Source organism: Myxine glutinosa, chromosome 12, assembly GCF_964187855.1.
Source record: "Myxine glutinosa chromosome 12, kmMyxGlut1.1, whole genome shotgun sequence".
Classification (NCBI taxonomy): domain Eukaryota; kingdom Metazoa; phylum Chordata; class Myxini; order Myxiniformes; family Myxinidae; genus Myxine; species Myxine glutinosa.
This window is the reverse complement of record NC_136272.1, coordinates 113079515-113101311: the sequence shown is the minus strand read 5'-3', so window position 1 is coordinate 113101311 and position 21797 is coordinate 113079515. Positions and strand designations below refer to the sequence as shown.

General features: G+C 46.9%; 1 protein-coding gene across 1 annotated transcript in view; it reads left to right on the top strand.

The window, feature by feature from the left end:
• The first annotated feature begins 7317 nt into the window (after positions 1–7317).
• The window catches only part of LMO7 (LIM domain 7), a 99101-nt gene continuing 84621 nt past the window's right edge, over positions 7318–21797 (top strand). Inside the window, exons 1-2 of the mRNA XM_068132386.2 lie at positions 7318–7383; positions 7608–7675. Of these exons, the coding sequence (XP_067988487.2) occupies positions 7610–7675 (66 nt within the window). The 5' untranslated portion in view covers positions 7318–7383; positions 7608–7609. The remainder of the gene's footprint in view (positions 7384–7607; positions 7676–21797) is intronic.

Here is a 21797-nt window from a genome sequence, read left to right as displayed (position 1 = left end):
GCAAAGAAACCTTGCTCGACGCACAAAGCGCGCGAGTCAAAATGGCCGACGGCCATACTCGAGACGTAACGGCAGTGTAGTGAAATTATACCAAAGTTGAACCCAGGAGTGATACTCGCTTAAGCCACTGAGAGGCGTTTATAAGACCCGGGACATCCGCGACGCTGGGCCACTCCTGTGACATTTACTATGACATGTAGTCCGTAGTCCTGAATGGTACGTACCCGCACCTATATGCTCGACTCGCTTGCTTTGACTATTATTATCGGTCCTTTCTATATGATGCCAAGATCCTGATATCTATTGCATGATTGTATTTTATACAGGATGATGTCAGAGATCTAATTGTGATTAAACCAACCTGTGGGACAAAGTTGTGGACCTGATTGATTTCCACGACAGGCAGTCCAACGATTCTCTTCGGAATCGACCGCAAAACCTGAAACACAGGTTGATCTGTCACAGCGATAACAACTCTATCGCAGGAATCCCTTTCCTGGGAAACCCAAAGTTCACTCGTGACTCTTGCTCGCCAATGTTCGCTCGAGACCTTGAAGCGACTATGCTTCTTGTCCGACTCCACTCGCTCCGCCTTCTTTTCCTCCTCTTCCTCTTCGTCGTCGTCGTCCGGTTCCCGATCTGGTTTCCTGTTTCTTTTAACTCTAACCTTTTCACCTTTTGAAAACAGTTCATAAACAATAAACCTTTTGAAAACAATAATAGTACATGGAATCAAAAATGTTTACAGTGGATGAAACCCACAACAACAGAAGTGACTAATCCGTAACACAATATCCTACACCTCATGTTGTCACTGTACTTTAAAACGACACTGTTCTACTTATTATAAACTCTAAGTCACCGTTTGAATTAACCTCGACTCTGTTATTGTCTGTCCCCCGGAACTTGACTCGGTTGTTGTCTGTCCCCCGGAACTTGACTTGGTTGTTGGCTGTCCTCCGGAACTTGACTCGATTGTATGTCCCCCTAAACTTGATTCGGTTATTGTCTGTCCCTCTAAACTTGACCCTGTTATTGTCTGTCCCTCGGAACTTTACTCTGTTGTTGTCTGTCCGCCGGGACTTGACTGGGTTATTGCCCCCTGAACTTGACTGTTAATGTCTCCATCTAAACTTGACTCTGTTATTGTCCCCTGAACTTGACTCGGTTATTGTCTCCCTCTAAACTTGACTCGGTTATTGTCTCCCTCTAAACTTGACTCGGTTATTGTCTCCCTCTAAACTTGACTCGGTTATTGTCTACCTCTAAACTTGACTCGGTTATTGTCTCCCTCTAAACTTGACTCGGTTATTGTCTCCCTCTAAACTTGACTCGGTTATTGTCTCCCTCTAAACTTGACTCGGTTATTGTCTCCCTCTAAACTTGACTCGGTTATTGTCTCCCTCTAAACTTGACTCGGTTATTGTCTCCCTCTAAACTTGATTGAGTTATTGTCTCCCTCTTAACTTGACTCGGTTATTGTCTCCCTCTAAAGTTGACTCGGTTATTGTCTCCCTCTAAACTTGACTCGGTCTTTGTCTCCCTCTAAACTTGACTCGGTCATTGTCTCCCTCTAAACTTGACTCGGTCATTGTCTCCTTCTAAACTTGACTCGGCCATTGTCTCCCTCCAAACTTGACTCAGTTATTGTCTCCCTCTAAACTTGACTCTGTTAATGTCTTCCTCTAAACTTGACTCTGTTAATGTCTCCCTCTAAACTTGACTCTGTTATTGTCTCCATTGAAACATGACTGTTAATGTTTCCCTCAAAACTTGACTCGGCCATTGTCTCCCTCTAAACATGACTCTGTTATTGTCTCCATCTAAACTTGACTCTGTTAACGTCTTCCTCTAAACTTGACTCTGTTATTGTCTTCCTCTAAATATGACTCTGTTAATGTCTCCCTCTGAACTTGACTCTGTTAATGTCTCCCTCTAAACTTGACTCAGTCTTTGTCTTCTTCTAAACTTGACTCGGTCATTGTCTTCCTCGAAACTTGACTCGGTTAATGTCTTCTTCTAAACTTTACTCGGTTATTGTCTCCCTCTGAACTTGACTCGGTTATTGCACCTCTAAACTTGACTCGGTTATTGTCTCCCTCTAAACTTGACTCGGTTATTGTCTCCCTCTAAACTTGACTCGGTCATTGTCTCCCTCTAAACTTGATTCGGTCATTGTCTCCCTCAAAACTTGACTCGGTTATTGTCTCCCTCTAAACTTTACTTTGTTATTGTCTCCCTCTAAACTTGCTCGGTCATTGTCTCCCTCTAAACTTGCTCGGTCATTGTCTCCCTCTAAACTTGACTCGGTCATTGTCTCCCTCTAAACTTGACTCGGTCATTGTCTCCCTCTAAACTTGACTCAGTTATTGTCTCCCTCTAAACTTGACTCGGTCATTGTCTCCCTCCAAACCTGACTCGGTTATTGTCTCCCTCTAAATTTGACTCGGTCTTTGTCTTCTTCTAAACTTGACTCGGTCATTGTCTTCCTCCAAACTTGACTCGGTTATTGCACCTCTAAACTTGACTCGGTTATTGTCTCCCTCTTAACTTGACTCGGTCATTGTCTTCCTCTAAACTTGACTCCGTCATTGTCTTCCTCTAAACTTGACTCGGTCATTGTCTTCCTCTAAACTTGACTCGGTTATTGCCCGCTAAACTTGACTCTGTTAGTGTCTTCCTCTAAACTTGACTCGGTTATTGTCTCCCTCTAAACTTGACTCGGTTATTGTCTCCCTCTAAACTTGACTCGCTTATTGTCTCCCTCTAAACTTGACTCGGTTATTGTCTCCCTCTAAACTTGACTCGCTTATTAGTGGGGCAACTTAGCATAACAATTGTGCATTTTGTGAGGAAAGCACCAAATTTGGCACACTAGTAGACTATCCTATTATGAACAGATTTGGATAGTGGGCCATCTCAAATTCAGCCCCTGATGGCTGTGGCAGCCATTTTCCAAAATGACACCAGCTTGTTCCGACGAATTGCATCATCAATTGGCTTGGTCCTTTCCACCAGGAATTCTCTGGTGAAAGCCTGGAACTGCTCTTGGCCAATCTTATTCACATTCCTGACAGTCTCAACTGCAGCAGGACCTGCAATTTCCTTTGTGTCAAGGACAACCAGATCCATGCTCTCTTCCTCAAAGGGGTTGCCAAGCTCTTCTATGACGCTGACAAGGGCGCGGACATCCTTGGCGAAAGAGGTCTGCACACTTGGTGTCTGGTCGTGATGACGTGTGTCCTCTCGCCTCCCCCAGTGTTGATGGCCATCTTGGAACTCTTCTATGGCCTTGGCAACTTCTGGCCCGGCAATCATCCAACGCCGCAGGGCACTTGGGTTGTCAGTGAGGCCAACTGCTCCACCATCTCCTTTGATGCAGGCGTTATTCTGTTCATGCGCCTGGTCGATTGGGATCGAAGAGAACACCTTCGTCTTCTGTACAGTGAAGTTGCCAGCCCTGAATTATCTGGCTCCATCTGGGTGCTTCATTGGGAGTGCAACCATGTCCCTCAGGTGAACAGGGACCCACCTGGCATAGTGTGTGTGGTCTAAGGCATGGAACCATGGGACCAGTTCCGTCAGGGCATCAAGGTACATCGTGAATGAAGCCTGCCGCAGAGAACGCACGTAGACCAGTACCAACATCTCTAGTTCCAGCACAGTTGCCCAGTACTGAAAGTTGGGAATGTCTTCTCCTCTCTGGTGACACTAGTCTTCGAACTCAGGCAGGTCTTCTGCATCATCAGCATATGTCATACAGTGGCGTTCATACGCACGGTGTTGCAGGATGTGCAGTGCCACTGCAGTGATTTGATGAGCTCTTCTTGTGCGGGTGACGTGGGCAGCTCGCAGGAAGGAGTTGGCCGTCCCCTGGCGTTGCAATCTCAGCTTGCAAATCTGCAAAATCTGCAAATCTTGCAAAAATCAAATCTCTGAATCTGAGATGGCCCAATATCCAGATCTTTTCATTATATGATAGTCTATTAGTGTGCCAAATTTGGTGCTTTCTTCACAAAATGCACAATTGTTATGCTATATTTAGCTAAGCTGCCGGACTATATTGTCTCCCTCTAAACTTGCTCGGTCATTGTCTCCCCCTAAACTTGACTCTTATTGTCTCCCTCTAAACTTGACTCGGTCATTGTGTCCCTCTAAACTTGACTCGGTCATTGTCTCCCTCCAAACCTGACTCGGTCATTGTCTCCCTCTGAACTTGACTCGGTTATTGTCTCCCTCTAAACTTGACTCTTATTGTCTCCCTCTAAACTTGACTCTTATTGTCTCCCTCTAAACTTGACTCGGTCATTGTCTCCCTCTGAACTTGACTCGGTTATTGTCTCCCTCTAAACTTGACTCGGTTATTGTCTCCCTCTAAACTTGACTCTTATTGTGTCCCTCTAGACTTGACTCAGTTATTGTCTCCCTCTAAACTTGACTCTGTTATTGTCTCCCTCTAAACTTGACTCGGTCATTGTCTCCCTCTAAACTTGACTCTTATTGTCTCCCTCTAAACTTGACTCGGTTATTGTCTCCATCTAAACTTGACTCTGTTATTGTCCCCTGAACTTGACTCGGTTATTGTCTCCCTCTAAACTTGACTCTGTTATTGTCTCCCTCTAAACTTGACTCTGTCATTGTCTCCCTCTAAACTTGACTCGGTTATTGTTTCCCTCTAAACTTGACTCTGTCATTGCCTCCCTCTAAACTTGACTCAGTTATTGTCTCCCTCTAAACTTGACTTGGTTATTGTTTCCCTCTAAACTTGACTCGGTTATTGTTTCCCTCTGAACTTGACTCTGTTATTGTCTCCCTCTAAACTTGACTCTGTCATTGTCTTCCTCTAAACATGACTCGGTTAATGTCTTCCTCTAAACATGACTCTGTTAATGTCTCCCTCTAAACTTGGCTCGGTTATTGTCTCACCTCTAAACTTGGCTCAGTGATTGTCTCCCTCTGAACTTGACTCGGTCATTGTCTCCCTCTGAACTTGACTCGGTTATTGTCTCCCTCGAAACTTGACTCGGTTATTGTCTCCCTCTAAACTTGACTCGGTTATTGCCCCCTGAACTTGACTCTTATTTCCCCCTGAACTTGAATCGGTTATTGCCCCCTGAACTTGCCTCGGTTATTGCCCCCTGAACTTGACTCTTATTGCCCCCTGAACTTGGCTCGGTTATTGTCTAACCCCCTAAAGTTGACTCGGTTGTTGTCTGTCCCCCTAAAGTTGACCTGGTTATTGTCTCTCTCTAAACTTGATTCTGTTAATGTCCCCCTCTAAACTTGACTCGGTTATTGTCTCACTCTAAACTTGATTCTGTTAATGTCCCCCTCTAAACTTGACTCGGTTATTGTCTCACTCTAAACTTGACTCGGTTATTGCCCCCTGAACTTGACTCTTATTTCCCCCTGAACTTGAATCGGTTATTGCCCCCTGAACTTGCCTCGGTTATTGCCCCCTGAACTTGACTCTTATTGCCCCCTGAACTTGGCTCGGTTATTGTCTAACCCCCTAAAGTTGACTCGGTTGTTGTCTGTCCCCCTAAAGTTGACCTGGTTATTGTCTCTCTCTAAACTTGATTCTGTTAATGTCCCCTAAACTTGACTCGGTTATTGTCTCTCTCTAAACTTGATTCTGTTAATGTCCCCCTCTAAACTTGACTCGGTTATTGTCTCTCTCTAAACTTGATTCTGTTAATGTCCCCCTCTAAACTTGACTCGGTTATTGTCTCACTCTAAACTTGACTCAGTTATTGTCCCCTAAACTTGACTCGGTTGTTGTCTGTCCCCCTAAACTTGACTCGGTTATTGTCTGTCCCCCTAAACTTGACTCGGTTATTGTCTGTCCCCCTAAACTTGACTCGGTTGTTGTCTGTCCCCCTAAACTTGACTCGGTTATTGTCTGTCCCCCTAAACTTGACTCGGTTATTGTCTGTCCCCCTAAACTTGACTCGGTTATTGTCTGTCCCCCTAAACTTGACTCGGTTGTTGTCTGTCCCCCTAAACTTGACTCGGTTATTGTCTGTCCCCCTAAACTTGACTCGGTTATTGTCCCCTAAACTTGACTCGGTTGTTGTCCCCTAAACTTGACTCGGTTGTTGTCCCCTAAACTTGACTCGGTTGTTGTCTGTCCCCCTAAACTTGACTCGGTTATTGTCTGTCCCCCTAAACTTGACTCGGTTATTGTCCCCTAAACTTGACTCGGTTGTTGTCCCCTAAACTTGACTCGGTTGTTGTCCCCTAAACTTGACTCGGTTATTGTCTGTCCCCCTAAACTTGACTCGGTTGTTGTTTGTCCCCCTAAACTTGACTCGGTTATTGTCTGTCCCCCTAAACTTGACTCGGTTATTGTCTGTCCCCCTAAACTTGACTCGGTTGTTGTCTGTCCCCCTAAACTTGACTCGGTTATTGTCTGTCCCCCTAAACTTGACTCGGTTATTGTCTGTCCCCCTAAACTTGACTCGGTTATTGTCTGTCCCCCTAAACTTGACTCGGTTATTGTCTGTCCCCCTAAACTTGACTCGGTTATTGTCTGTCCCCCTAAACTTGACTCGGTTGTTGTCTGTCCCCCTAAACTTGACTCGGTTATTGTCTGTCCCCCTAAACTTGACTCGGTTATTGTCTGTCCCCCTAAACTTGACTCGGTTATTGTCCCCTAAACTTGACTCGGTTATTGTCTGTCCCCCTAAACTTGACTCGGTTATTTTCTGACCACCTAAACTTGACTCGGTTGTTGTCTGTCCCCTAAACTTGACGCGATATATTATTTTAAAAACCGTTGAACATTCTGCTTTGCAGAAATCTAATCCTCATGACATTATGTAAACCTGATTAGATCACGGCTGTTTGGCTGAATTTTCTTGCCATGGAAACTATCTCGGTGACTTGGCTTGTATATTAAAACAAAACTACACTACTTGGCTGGTGTACTTTAAAACTAAACGTCGTGGCTACTGTACCGGTACTTTTAATAGAACTTACTGTACTTTTCAATCAAACTCTAATTGCTTTCTCTGCCTTACACGAAACCTGGAGCCACGATTAAGTTCAACAAGTCTTGTTGCACGACGCAGTAAGTTTGACCAGGTTACTGATTCGGGAGGATAGTTAACGGAACGTGCACCGGAGCACACGCAGACGTACTCGGCAGCATGAACAGCGAAAGGAATCGGTGACGTCATGATTTACGGAAAGGTTATCCCGCGAGTTTAGCAAAGTTTGAACGCGTGGGAATTGTTTTCATTCAACTTCACGTCGGTTGAGAATCCCTTTAAACCTGAGGCCCCGCCCGAGTTTCCAAAGGGGGTGTGGCAGATTTTCATGACGTCACCGCAGGTGGGCATTTCCTGCGTGTGAAGGAGAAGCCGCTTTGTAAGCTGAGAGGTACGAAGAAGGTGTTCACAGCGGTTTGCACGAGGTGTTTATGTTTATGTTTAGCGGGGACAGGTTTTGTACCGTGTGTAAACAGGTGATAAAGGTAGACGAAGGTTTGCGCGGAACTCGGAGTGAAGACCGTTGAAGTTTGACTTTGTTGTTTTTTTAATTACGAATTACGATCAGAAGAGAGTATTCTTCATGTTAACACCTTGATCCCCGTGTCCTTACAGCCATGAGTCTCCTTACGGAGCCGTATACTTTACGTGAGGTGTGTGCGGAGGCGCAGCGATGGATCCAGGTAAAGGGGGAATTTAATAATTAACAAATACGAATTATTGTTTTTATTGTTCGTTGTAAACGAGAATTTGTTTCAACTCGTCTAGGTATTTGTTTCTGTGCGATCTCTAACACCAAAGATGAACGGAGGTTTATTTTTTCGCTTTTGTCTATTTGTCTGCGAGTAGATCCTATGTCAAAAAGTTGTGCACGAGTTATTACAAAACTTAGTGGATAAGTTCGGAAAGTAACAATAAGGTATCAAGGTAACAAGAACAAGCGGTGGATACAAAATGTAAACTCTATCATGGCGGAGGTGTGATCTCCACCGAGTGCTGTTCGAGGTTTCTCTTTGGTTACTGAACTATCTGGTACGAACCACGACGCCAAGGGGTGAACCCGCAAACCCCCCGCCCCCACCGCAGGATCAACCTGCAAACCCCCCATCCCCACCGCAGGATGGACCCGCAAACCTCCCGCCCCCACCGCAGGATCAACCTGCAAACCCCCCCCCCCCCACCCCCACCACAGCATCAACCTGCAAACCCCCCACCCCCACCACAGCATCAACCTGCAAACCCCCACCCCCACCGCAGCATCAACCTGCAAACCATCCACCCCCACCGCAGGATGAACCCGCAAACCCCCCACCCCCACCACAGGATGAACCGCAAACCCCCCACCACCACCGCAGGATGAACCCGCAAACCCCCGCCCCCACCGCAGCATGAACCCGCAAACCCCCCCACCCCCACCGCAGAATGAACCCGCAAACCCCCCGCCCCCACCGCAGGATCAATCCGCAAACCCCCAGCCCCCACCGCAGGATCAACCCGTAAACTTCCCCCCTTTCACATTGATTTACCCCCCCGCCCCGGCCAGAAGAACAGGCCGGATAAACGCACGTCCCGGTGAACCCCCCTCCCAACCCCACATCCCGACCACATGCACCTGCGAACCCCCACCCCTTCTGAAGGATGGAGCACCTGACCCTACCGCCAGACAAAATCTGCAAAACCCTCCCGAGACCGGATCATACGGAATTGTGCACATTCGCATCTTCTTTCTTCCCTTTGGACATCATTGCTAAACCTCTTTCATTTGGACATCATTGCTAAAGTTCTTCCCTTTGGACATCATTGCTAAACCACTTCCCTTTGGACATCATTGTTATACCTCTTCCCTTTGGACATCATTGCTAAAGTTCTTCCCTTTGGACATCATTGCTAATCCTCTTCCATTTGGACATCATTGCTAAACCTCTTCCCTTTGGACATCATTGCTAATCCTCTTGCCTTTGGACATCATTGCTAAACCACTTCCATTTGGACATCATTGCTAAACCTCTTTCATTTGGACATCATTGCTAATCCTCTTGCCTTTGGACATCATTGTTAAACCTCTTCCATTTGGACATCATTGCTAAACCTCTTCCCTTTGGACATCATTGCTAATCCTCTTGCCTTTGGACATCATTGCTAAACCACTTCCATTTGGACATCATTGCTAAACCTCTTTCATTTGGACATCATTGCTAATCCTCTTCCATTTGGACATCATTGCTAAACCTATTCCCTTTGGACATCATTGCTAAACCACTTCCATTTGGACATCATTGCTAAACCTCTTGCCTTTGGACATCATTGTTAAACCTCTTCCATTTGGACATCATTGTTAAACCTATTCCCTTTGGACATCATTGCTAAACCACTTCCATTTGGACATCATTGCTAAACCTCTTGCCTTTGGACATCATTGTTAAACCTCTTCCATTTGGACATCATTGCTAAACCTATTCCCTTTGGACATCATTGCTAAACCTATTCCATTTGGACATCATTGCTAATCCTCTTGCCTTTGGACATCATTGTTAAACCTCTTCCATTTGGACATCATTGCTAAACCTATTCCCTTTGGACATCATTGCTAAACCTATTCCCTTTGGACATCATTGCTAAACCTCTTGCCTTTGGACATCATTGTTAAACCTCTTCCATTTGGACATCATTGCTAAACCTCTTGCCTTTGGACATCATTGTTAAACCTCTTCCATTTGGACATCATTGCTAAACCTCTTGCCTTTGGACATCATTGTTAAACCTCTTCCATTTGGACATCATTGCTAATCCTCTTGCCTTTGGACATCATTGCTAAACCACTTCCATTTGGACATCATTGCTAAACCACTTCCCTTTGGACATCATTGCTAATCCTCTTCCATTTGGATATCATTGCTAAACCTCTTTCATTTGGACATCATTGCTAATCCTCTTCCATTTGGACATCATTGCTAAACCTATTCCCTTTGGACATCATTGCTAAACCACTTCCATTTGGACATCATTGCTAATCCTCTTGCCTTTGGACATCATTGTTAAACCTCTTCCATTTGGACATCATTGCTAATCCTCTTGCCTTTGGACATCATTGTTAAACCTCTTCCATTTGGACATCATTGCTAAACCTCTTGCCTTTGGACATCATTGTTAAACCTCTTCCATTTGGACATCATTGCTAATCCTCTTGCCTTTGGACATCATTGCTAAACCACTTCCATTTGGACATCATTGCTAATCCTCTTGCCTTTGGACATCATTGTTAAACCTCTTCCATTTGGACATCATTGCTAAACCTCTTGCCTTTGGACATCATTGTTAAACCTCTTCCATTTGGACATCATTGCTAATCCTCTTGCCTTTGGACATCATTGTTAAACCTCTTCCATTTGGACATCATTGCTAAACCTCTTGCCTTTGGACATCATTGTTAAACCTCTTCCATTTGGACATCATTGCTAATCCTCTTGCCTTTGGACATCATTGTTAAACCTCTTCCATTTGGACATCATTGCTAATCCTCTTGCCTTTGGACATCATTGCTAAACCACTTCCATTTGGACATCATTGCTAAACCACTTCCCTTTGGACATCATTGCTAATCCTCTTCCATTTGGACATCATTGCTAAACCTATTCCCTTTGGACATCATTGTTAAACCTCTTCCATTTGGACATCATTGCTAAACCACTTCCCTTTGGACATCATTGCTAAACCACTTCCCTTTGGACATCATTGCTAATCCTCTTCCATTTGGACATCATTGCTAAACCTATTCCCTTTGGACATCATTGTTAAACCTCTTCCATTTGGACATCATTGCTAAACCTCTTCCCTTTGGACATCATTGCTAATCCTCTTGCCTTTGGACATCATTGCTAAACCACTTCCATTTGGACATCATTGCTAAACCACTTCTCTTTGGACATCATTGCTAAACCTCTTCCCTTTGGACATCATTGCTAAACCTATTCCTTTTGGACATCATTGCTAAACCACTTCCCTTTGGACATCATTGCTAAACCTATTCCTTTTGGACTACTGTATTTTGAAAATGAACCTGTAGTTTAGCACTACTTTGGTTCTGAATTTGTCCTGATCACACATGCACAGAGGAGTAAGATAATTTTTAAGTGGTGCACCGTTCTAAATATTTGGCTGTCTGTCCATCTAAAATGAAGAAGAACCTTTCCAACCCACCGTGTTTAATTCTAAAGGGTAATTGGTAATTCTAATGGGTTATAAAGGGTAATTCTAATTGGTTCTCATGCGTAATTCTAATGGGTTCTAAAGGGTAATTATAATGGGTTCTAAAGGGTAATTCCAATGGGTTCTAAAGGGTAATTATAATCTTTAAAATCTTTTTCATTTCAATTTAATTATATACTAGAACACCAATCACCTTTTTGGCACTTAAAAAAAAACAAAAAACTTTCGTTTGGTACTACTTGGACAAAATATTACTCCTTTACATAATCTTGACCAATCAAATTTACTGCTTGCAGACCCCGCCCATTTCCCTCCCCCCCCCCCCCTCAAGAATGACATGGGTAAGGTGTTCTATGAACTCTCGTTATTTCTGCAGTTCCTTCTTGGCTGGTTCTGACATGTTTTTGAGCCGCTTCTCACATGATCTTTTGTTACTCGAAGCATCTCCTTTTTCCTGATTTTTATAAAAATAAATTGTTCCTACCATAATCTTTGTAACCACCATGCTCTAAGATTTCTACTTATCTGTGATCTCATGTCTCCGCTGGATCCAATAGAACACATTGTGATAGTGTGCATGCAGACTGACATTATGTTATTCCAAGATGTGTGCAAATAGTAACAACTTGACGCTCTTAAATTTGCAACTTCAAGTACTCTCCAGGGTCGCAAGCTACCCAGGTGATGGACCAACACCAACAGTAGAGTTGAAGGCCAAGATAGAGTGTGACTTGGACAAACAATGGGTGTGGGGAGGAATGATGGCCAGGAGAGGATGCATGGAGTGAACAAGATTATCCCTGATGGTAACGAGGATAGAAAACATCATGGATATGGATTGGGGACAATCTGACATTGTAGTGAAACGCTGTCTTGAAGACCTGGAGAGAAGAATGAGATTGAAGAGAATGTGGAAGTTGGTTCCACAAGAGGAAAGAATGAGTGGAGTGTGGAGGTGAGCAGTGATTATGGATTAATGGAGTTCACCAGAAGGGGGTTTATGTTGGAGTGCGTGAGCCCTGCAGACACCTGGAGGGAGGAGGGGGAGGGATAAAGTACAAAAAGAGCAGAGGGTGTAAGTCCAGAAAGGATGCAGAAGACAGACCTGTCTGCGATGGCCAAGTGATAAGCCCATAGACTCAGCTTCATCGTGGGAGATTCCAACCATCTTGAAGGCTTTGATTTCTATGGCATCAAGCTGAGCTCAATATGAGTGAGGAGAGCCAGCCCAGAAGAGAGAGCAGCACTCAATCAAGCTGTGGATGAAAGATTTGTTGGTGGATTGGAGTTCAGGTATGCCAAAGGGTGGACTTTGTACAACGGAGGATGCCCAGTTGGCGGCTGCCTTTGTAGGCCAACTTATAAATGTGGTTTGGCCAAGAAAGATCATGGCTGATAATGAGACCCCAGGAGTTTGAATGACTGTACTTCCTCAAGACGATTGTTAAGAAAGTAGATAGGAGGGTTTGTTTGCCAGATGGTCCTTTTGGAGAGAGGTAGTGAGAGTGTGAGATTTGTTAGGATTAAAAGACGTATTCCAAGTGTTTGACCAACAACAACAACAACAACAGGCATTTTAAGGCCATTTTCTCTGCTGGAGTGGGGGTTAGTCTTGTGGGGTGGGGCCCCATGACAATCTTCTCCATTTTGCCCTATTTTCTGCATCTCCCCTTGTTAACACCTTTGCCCGTATTTCTTCTTCCACCACCTTTAGCCAAGTCTTTCTCGGTCTTCCCCGTCCTCTACTTCTTTCTACATTAATGTCCATCACTCTTCTCAACCAGTCACTTTCATCCTTCCTCAACACATGACCAAACCATCTCAACCTGTTTCTCTTCACAGCATCCATCACAGGCTCTATTCCCATCATCTTTCACAATTCATCATTTGTCTTCCTCTCTCTCAACGATACTCCGCACATCCACCGAACCATTCGCATTTCCACCCTTTCCAGCCTTCGTTGCTGCTCTATGTTTATTACCCATGTCTCGCTCCCATAAATCATAGCGCTTCTCACACATGCAGCATACTCCCCTCCTTGTCATCTCGCCACTCAGTTCCCAAAACTTCTTCAATGCACGTCTCACTCTAGCATCCGTTGCCGAGTCTGATCCACCTTCTCCATTCAGCATGTCTCCTAGGTAGCAAAATGTTTTCACACCTTCCAGCTTCACGCCGTCTCCAAGATCCAACTCAACATTTCCTCCATCTGCAGCTCCCTCTGTACACACCTTACACTTGAATGTAGCTGCCACACTGATTAATGACCCTCTCAGACCACAACATTTTTGATGAACCCACCCAGTGCACATTGTACATTGAATGGAGTTCACTCCGACACCCTTCCTGCACACAGCACACGGCCTCACCACATTTCCACCTCACCACATGCTTTACCACTTGCCATCACCTTCGTCTTTCTGATACTCACCTTCAGACGTTTTGTCTCCATACATTCCTTCCACTTGTTCATCTTCTCCTTCAGTCCATCTATACTCTCCGCAATCGACACCAGATAATCTGCATACAACAACTCCCATGGTAAACCCTCATTTACGTTCTGAGCCAGCACCTCCATCACATCTACAAATAGTAGTGGACTTGGTACCGACCCCTGATGCACTCCCACCTGCACCTCAAACTCACAACTGTTTCCGTCCTTCGTCCTTACAGCTGTGCGTGCGCTCTCTCGTACATTGCCCTCATTACTCTGATCAACCATTCCTCCATTCATAACTTCCTCAATGCCCATATCACTACTTCACGTGGAACCATGTCGAATGCTTTCTCCAGATCAACAAACTCAAGAAACAACTTGGGAAGAGGCTTAGCAACAAACCACTCAGCAACTCAAACAACAACAAACCCAAGAAACTCAAGCGTTTGACCATCTTGTGATTTTTTTTTTCAAGGTCTGTAGAGAAGGAAGAGGTTCAGCCTGCCTGTGAATGATGAGGTATGTCATGGCAGAGTTAATTATGGCAAATGGATAAAGGGGCTTTTCCAGAGAACCAAAGCAATCCTTTATGAATATCAGGAATAGGATTGGGCTCAGAACACTTCAGCCTTGACAGAAAGAGTAGATGAAAGGATTCCGTTGAGAGCCGCATGCTGGCTACGAGAGTAGAGGTAAGCCATATGTGGGGTTGGCCTTGGATGCCATGAGCAGAGAGTTTGGAGAGCAAGCGTGATGCCAGACTGTACCAAAAGCACGAGATATGTCCAGAGACGACCTTGATCTCATGTCTGACATTGACGGCATCCATCCATTGTTGGGTGAGTCGAAGTAATTTGTTCATGATGCCAGCTCGGCTGCAACTTGATTTTTAAGACAGCATCCTTCAAATTCAGAGCTTCATCCATCTCAACAGAGCTTCAAATTTATTGTCATGCTTGTGCTCTTCCATGAGCCTCAACACCTGTAAAAAAAGATAGTGTTGCAGCACACAGTCTTACCTGGTTCACTCTCTGCACACTGATTTGGTCATCAAAATGTTTTTGAGGGAGAGTTGATCAGGGATGTTAAATTGTATTTTCAGGAAGACCAAATCAAGATACATGCCAAAGTGGTGAAATTATCTTTCCTCTCCTATCTTCATTCCCAGTTAATGCTGCAATGTAGCGTTTCATCGCTTGTATCGTCTCCCAACTTTTTCCTTTCACCAAATCTCCTACATGTGTTCATTGACCTACTTTAGTGGTGTGCATGAAAAAAAAAGATTGCTCGCAAGTGCACAGAAACCTGCAACCCTATTTTATTTATTTATTTATTTATTATTTTTGTATACCAAGTTTGGGTCATTAGCTGAGTTTCTTCACCTTTGTGCTCGTAATCGTCATCACAGTAAGGATAAAATATGTTTTTGGATGATATCCTGTTGGGTTAAGCTTGTTTCAGAGATGGACAGTGGAATGTGTCATGGCGGTTGGCTTATCAAAGGGAATCTTGTGCACCTCCCATTTGCAAATCTGTTTTCTGTGTGTGGTTTGTTTCGTGTTTCACTCTTTATCCATTTGTTTTGTCCCAATTAGGTGGCTAATTTTGGCTCTAATGGTCCTTGGCTTGCTGTGAGTGTCTGACCCCCCCCAAGTAATGTAATTATTTGATTCCTACAACAGCGTTGCCATTCCAAAAGAGGCGTAAGGGTGTGGGTGATAGTGGTGGTAGCGGTGATAAACGGTGAGTTCAACCCCGGGCAAGCAAAGTAATTCTCCCTCTCATGGAATCTCTCACCTTCCTCTTTGCTTTTTATTTATTTCCTCTCATGAGACTCCATAACCGAATTCGATTTCTACAAGCACATCTTGTTAGATCTTGTGCGTGTTTTATTCCATTCTATTTGTTTCTCACCGTTGTGCAATTCTGTTTTGTAAGACCTGAAGTGGTTAATTTGAATTGGATAGGAACCTCAAAGCAGTGGGGATCGAGGGATGTACGAGTGTTTGCGGATTGCGCAGGATTTAAGGGCGCAATGGCCGCCTTCTGTGTTTCAGCAATTCTGTGAACTCCGATTCACTGCTTCAACATCTGACCATTATATCATTTTCACTTTTCTTTTTGATCCTCGAAAATGTTTTTTTTCCTTTCTTTCTGGAGGTGTGGTGTATGGGGTTTATGGGGGGTAGCGGGTGGAAGATCATCACATAACCCCTCTAAACACCCCCTCCCCACAATGCCAAATCTGCATACTGTCTTATACCTTGGATCTTCTCGATCTATTACCTGCCTCCTTTCGGAGCAAATTCTAGTGCGATAGAAGTCAGAAATCGACGTCACAGAAGTATATTTGATTAATTTTCTAGCCAGGAGGCCAGGAGTACCTCTGGCTACAGCTTCCTCTCCGCTCCCACCTTTTGTTCATATGTGTTCTGTACCGTCCTCCAAACAGTGATGACTTCATTTACATTTCGCTGTCTGACAACATGGACCAACTTCTATCAACTCATCCCAACTCTCTCTTCCTCATATGTGGCGACTTCAACTGTCATCATGCCAGCTGGCTGGGTGTGGGTTCATCTCTCACCAGCCATGGCACCTCAGCAAAGGACTTCTGCGACTCATTGGGACTGACACAATCTGTCAATTTCCCGACCTGGATCTCAGTCAATGGAGTATCTTCTCTTCTGGACTTGGTTATGACAAACTTCCCTGCAAATGTCTGCTGCTCTTCTTCTGCTCCAATCGGTTCTTCTGATCATGTGCTTGTTAAAGTGGACATCTCTCTGACCATTCTCAGAGAGCCTCTAAGGCGCCGACGAGTCTGGCATTTCACTCAGGCCGAGTGGCACGGTCTGCAAGCAGCCATCAATCACCTGGACTGGTCTCCCATCTCTACTGCCTCTGACATCAATTCTTCCTGGGAATTCTTCCAAAGCAAACTGCTCTCTCTCTCATGCACAGATTTATCCCATCTCGTCTTCAGTTGTCTTACCCTTCCTCCCGTCCATGGTACACTGAATCTTGTGGTGAGGCAGTTGCCCTGAAACAACTTGTCATTGCCTCTTGGAAGGCAAATCCAACTGAAGGCAATCCCAGTTCCTTCCACCAAGCTCGGAACAAGTGTGTGTCTACCCTCAGGAGTGCCGGGAAGCACTATCTCTCCACACTCAAGAATGAACTCTCAAAACTGTCTCCTTCCTCCAAATCCTGGTGGCATCTGGTCAAATCCGTTTCTGGTGTTTGTTCCCCCCCCATCCCCTTACTGCTTACCTCAAATGGTTACACAGTGGACACCGCATGTGACAAAGCCGAATGCCTCAACTCTGTGTTTGCCTCAAAATCTTGTGTCCCAAACCCATCTCTCTCTGTTTCCACCTTACACAGTCGAAGCCAACTGCTCCTGGACTCTGTGTCCTTCTCTCCTGACAAGGTGGAGAAGTTTTTGTCAAACCTCGACTCTGATTCTGCAACTGAACCAGACGGCATCAGCCCACGGGTCCTAAAATCCTGCTCTTCCGCTCTATCTCGCCCTCTCTCTGTTATTTTCAGCCTCTCTTTTGCTCAAGGTCATCTGCCAGCATCTTGGAAATCTGCAAACTTTACCGCTTCACACAAAAAAGGTGCAAAAACAGATCCTTGCAACTACAGAACAATCAGCCTGCTCCCAATTATCAGCAAAGTCATGGAATCCATCATTGCTTCGGATATCAAATCCTTCATCTTCTCCAATGGCTTGATCTCTGATCATCAATTTGGATTCAGACCAGGTCATTCTACTCTGGACATGTTGCTTCTGCTGTGTCAACAATGGATGGAGGTCCTCGATGCCAAACAGGAATTCAGAGCTGTCTCCCTTGACATACCACGTGCCTTCGATGCGGTCTGGCACCCAGCTCTGCTCACCAAACTCTCCTCCTATGGTATCCATGGAAATCTCCATGCATGGGTTGCGGATTTCCTCTCTGGTCATAGTCAACGTGTGGCCCTGAATGGATTTCTCTCATCTCCCCTTCCTGTTCTGGCTGGAGTTCCCCAAGGTAGTGGTCTGGGCCCTGTGCTTTTTCTGGTCTTCATTAATGATCTCTCCGACTCTGGAAAATCCTCTCTATCTCTTTGCTGATGACTCCACTCTCTGCCGCTCCATACCTCATCCCTCAGATTGGCAGTCTGCATCCTCCTCACTCTCTGCAGACCTGGACAAAATCAGACTGGTCAAACAAGTGGAACATGTCTTTCAATCCTGACAAATCTCACACTCTTACTATGTCTCTCAGAAAGACCGACTGGAAAACCCTCCCATCTACTTTCTCAACAATCCTCTCCAAGAAGTTCTGTCGCTCAAGCTTTTGGGTCTCACTATCTGCCATGATCTTTCCTGGTGTTACGGATTCGTCACTTCCGTTGTTGTGGTTCTCATCCACTGTAAACATTTTTGGTCGCATGTACGATTATTGTTATTGTTTAAGTGAAATAGAGATAACTGTTTTCAAAAGGTAAAAAAAGTTAGTGTTTTAAAAAGAAACCGGAAACCGGATCGGGAATCGGACAGAGACGACGAGGAAGAAGGAGAGGAATTAAGAGGCGGAGCGAGTGAGGTCGGAAAAGGAGCCGAGCTGTTTGTAGGTCTGGAGCAAACGCTGGCGAACGGAGGTCACTAGCGAACTTTGGAGTTTCCCGGGGAAGGGATTCCTGCGACAGAGTTGTTATCGCTGTGACAGATAAACCTGCGTGACAGGTTTTGCGGTTGATTCCGAAGAGAATCAGAGTGCCGTTACGTCTCAAGAATGGACTGTTGGCCATTTTACCTCGTGCCTGATTTCGCATCGCTCCAGGTTTTTCACCTCGCTTCAACCATTACACTGCATCCAGACGTTAACCTGGTGTGTGTGTGTGTAATGTGGATTTTGAGTGTGAATTTGCGGTTCGCCGATTGGAAGCCGTTGAACGTCCATACCCGAAGGTGTGATTTCCCAGCCGCCTCTTGAGGACCCTTTTGCCTATCTTTGGCAGTGTGACTATCAACCGAGCGGGATTCTGGTCTCGATACAACATCGTTCTGACGATCGCTTCAACATCGACTTTGGCTTGATGCCGGGATAGAGACATTGGGAATGTTATTTTCGCTCACTTGGAGCACAGTGAGTTACATTGTACGAAACTGATGGTACCATCATAGGAATGATATATTGGTTGTACAATTGATTAATATTGTTATTGCTGTTATTCTTGTGTGACCTTAATACAATACTTGTTTGTTGGTAACAATTGGTGTCGTTTCTCCATTGATCTTTGACACACAGAATAACATCTTTCTGCCGTGACTCCTCTCGGGGGCTCGGAGGTACACCGTGACCGGGGTTTGGGGAGGAGCACGTAACACTGGGAAAACCACATTTCCAAGCTGGCCTCCAAAGCCAGTCGCCGACTGGGCATCCTCCGTCGTGCGAAGTCCTTCCTTGGCACACCTGAGCTTCTCACCATATGCAAGGCTTTCATCCGCAGCTCAATGGAATACTGTTCCGCCCTCTGGGCCGGTGCTCCTGCCTCACACCTAGCTCAGCTTCATGCTGTTGAAACCAAAGCTTTCAGAATCATTGGAATCTCCTGCGATGAAGCTAACTCCGAGTGCCTTTCACTCACTCACCGCAGGCAGGTTGGTTGTCTTTCTGTCTTCTACCGACTCCTCTCCAGCCTTGCTCCTCCAGATCTCTCTGTGCTCTGTCCCCAAAATATTCCTACAGGTCGCACCAGATCTTCCAACAACCCTCTTATGGTTAAACTGCAAATATATAGGCTCTCTGCTCACCTTCACTTTTTCATTCCCCTTTTCTCCCGCCTTTGGAACAAACTCCCCCACTCCTTCAATCCCACTCCTCCCTCCAGGTCTTTAAAACAGCTGTTCACCACCATCTCTTATCTTCCCCCATCCAAAACCTTGATCTTTTCTACCCCCGCTAATTCACCCCAGATCCACTTTTTTGAAATTCCAACTTCTTTCCTGGAAGTCTTTGCAGCGTCCATATGTTTTATACCTCTCCCACCTTCCCCCAAGCCCTCTCCCTCCCACAGATCTCTCGATGTCCCTGCTCTCAAATATTGTGTTTGTGTCCTTCCCCCTCTCTCCCCATCTTGTCTCCTGACAAGGTGAGACAAGCACCTCTCTCCCGCAAACACCTTGTCTACCGCTCCCCTTATTTTGTGTTGTCTGTCGGTTTGACTTTTCGTGTGATTGATGTTAGCTCTTTCACGAGCCTCGATCTTGTCTACAAAAAACAAACAAAAAAAGTCATGCTGTAGGAGCTGTGCTCCCACGTAATTGGAAGAATGGACGCGACAAAAAGCTGGAATTCGTCCGAGTTTCTTTATTGAAACAAAACAACTCGGGTACTCTCCAAAAGCCCGTTTATCGGGCAGCAATATATATACACACATTATCCCGGAGCGTTTGCCCAGGAAAGGCGAGAGGGGGCGTGGCCGGGTGTCCCGGCCGAGGCCTGGCAAGTTGAGAGCGGGCCTGCCCGGGCGTCCTGGACGAGCCCGGCATGGTGATCGCTCCGCGTCCTTGGTAGGTGCAAGGCGATTGTGTAAACCCAGCGGTAGCCGCTACACACGTCCCCCCAGAATCGACTTGCACCGGCAGGGTCAATTTAAGGGGGGTCCTGATGACCCGGCCGAAGCGACCCCTGGCGGGTCGTGGGGGGGGAGGGGGCCCGGTGTGGTGGTGGGCGGTCGAGTGGGGGGCACCGTGGACGGGGGGCGGCCTCGCCATGGCGGTTGGTCGATGTCCACGTGCGCCGGCTTGAGGCGGTCCACCGCAATCCGGTCCGACCTGCCGCCGATGTCGATGACGAACGACTTGTCGTCCCGTCGCAGGACCCGGAAGGGCCCGTCGTACGGCGGCCGGAGTGGCCCCCTATGTGCGTCATGACGCACAAAAACGTACTCCGCTGTGCGAAGCGCTGGGGGGACGTAGGACTGGGGGTCACCGTGGTGGGACGTTGGCACGGGGGCAAACCATCGGGCGGCCTCCTGGAGGTCCGAGCGCTGGTGAGCTGCGGACCAGGGACTGGTAGCGTCGGGCACGAATTCGCCCGGGACGCGTAGCGCCTGGCCGTAGACGAGCTCGGCGGTGGATGCCCGGAGGTCCTCCTTGGGGGCTGTGCGGAGGCCCAAAAGGACCCACGGCAGCCGGTTGGCCCAACCGCCGTCCTGAAGGCCGGCCATGAGCGCGGCCTTCATGGAGTGGTGGAATCGCTCGCACAACCCGTTGGCTTGGGGGTGGTAGGCTGTAGTACGGTGGAGCTTGACCCCCAGGTTGCGGGCGACCGCGCCCCACAGCTCAGAGGTGAACTGCGGTCCGCGGTCTGACGAGATGTCCGCCGGTGCGCTGAAGCGGGCGACCCAGGTGGCGATGAAAGCCTGCGCCACGTCGGCGGTGGTGGTGGAGACGAGGGGAACGGCCTCCGGCCACCTGGTGGTCCTGTCCACCATGGTGAGCAGGTGTGTGAACCCCCATGATGGGGGGAGGGGGCCCACCAGGTCCACGTTGACGTGGTCGAAACGTCGTTCGGGCACGGTGAAAGGTGCCAGCGGGGCCTGGGTGTGTCGGTGAACCTTGGCCTGTTGGCAGGCTGTGCAGGTGCTGGTCCAATCGTGGACGTCCCGTCGAAGGCCGTGCCAGACGAATCGCGCCGACAGCAGCTTCTGGGAAGCTTTCCGGCCCGGGTGGGAAAGGCCGTGGAGGGAGGCGAAGATGCGGCGTTGCCAGGTAACGGGCACGATGGGGCGAGGCTGGCCTTGGGAGACGTCGCAGAGCAGGACAGTGTCCGCGAAGGGGATGTCGGCCAGGCGGAGGCCCGTGTCCGTCGCCCGGAGGGCTTGCACCGTGGTGTCGGTGGTTTGGTCCGCCGCCATAAGTGCGAAGTCCACGCCGAGGTGGACCGCGTTCGCGCTGGCCCGAGAAAGACAGTCGGCCACGGCGTTGTCTTTGCCGGCGACATGCCGGATGTCCGTGGTAAACTCCGACACGGCAGAGGTGGCGCTGTTGGCGGGCCGACCACGGCTCCGTGACCTTGGCCATTGCGTAAACCAACGGCTTGTGGTCGACGAACGCCGTGAAGGGTCGGCCCTCCAGGAGGTGGCGGAAATGGCGAATGGCC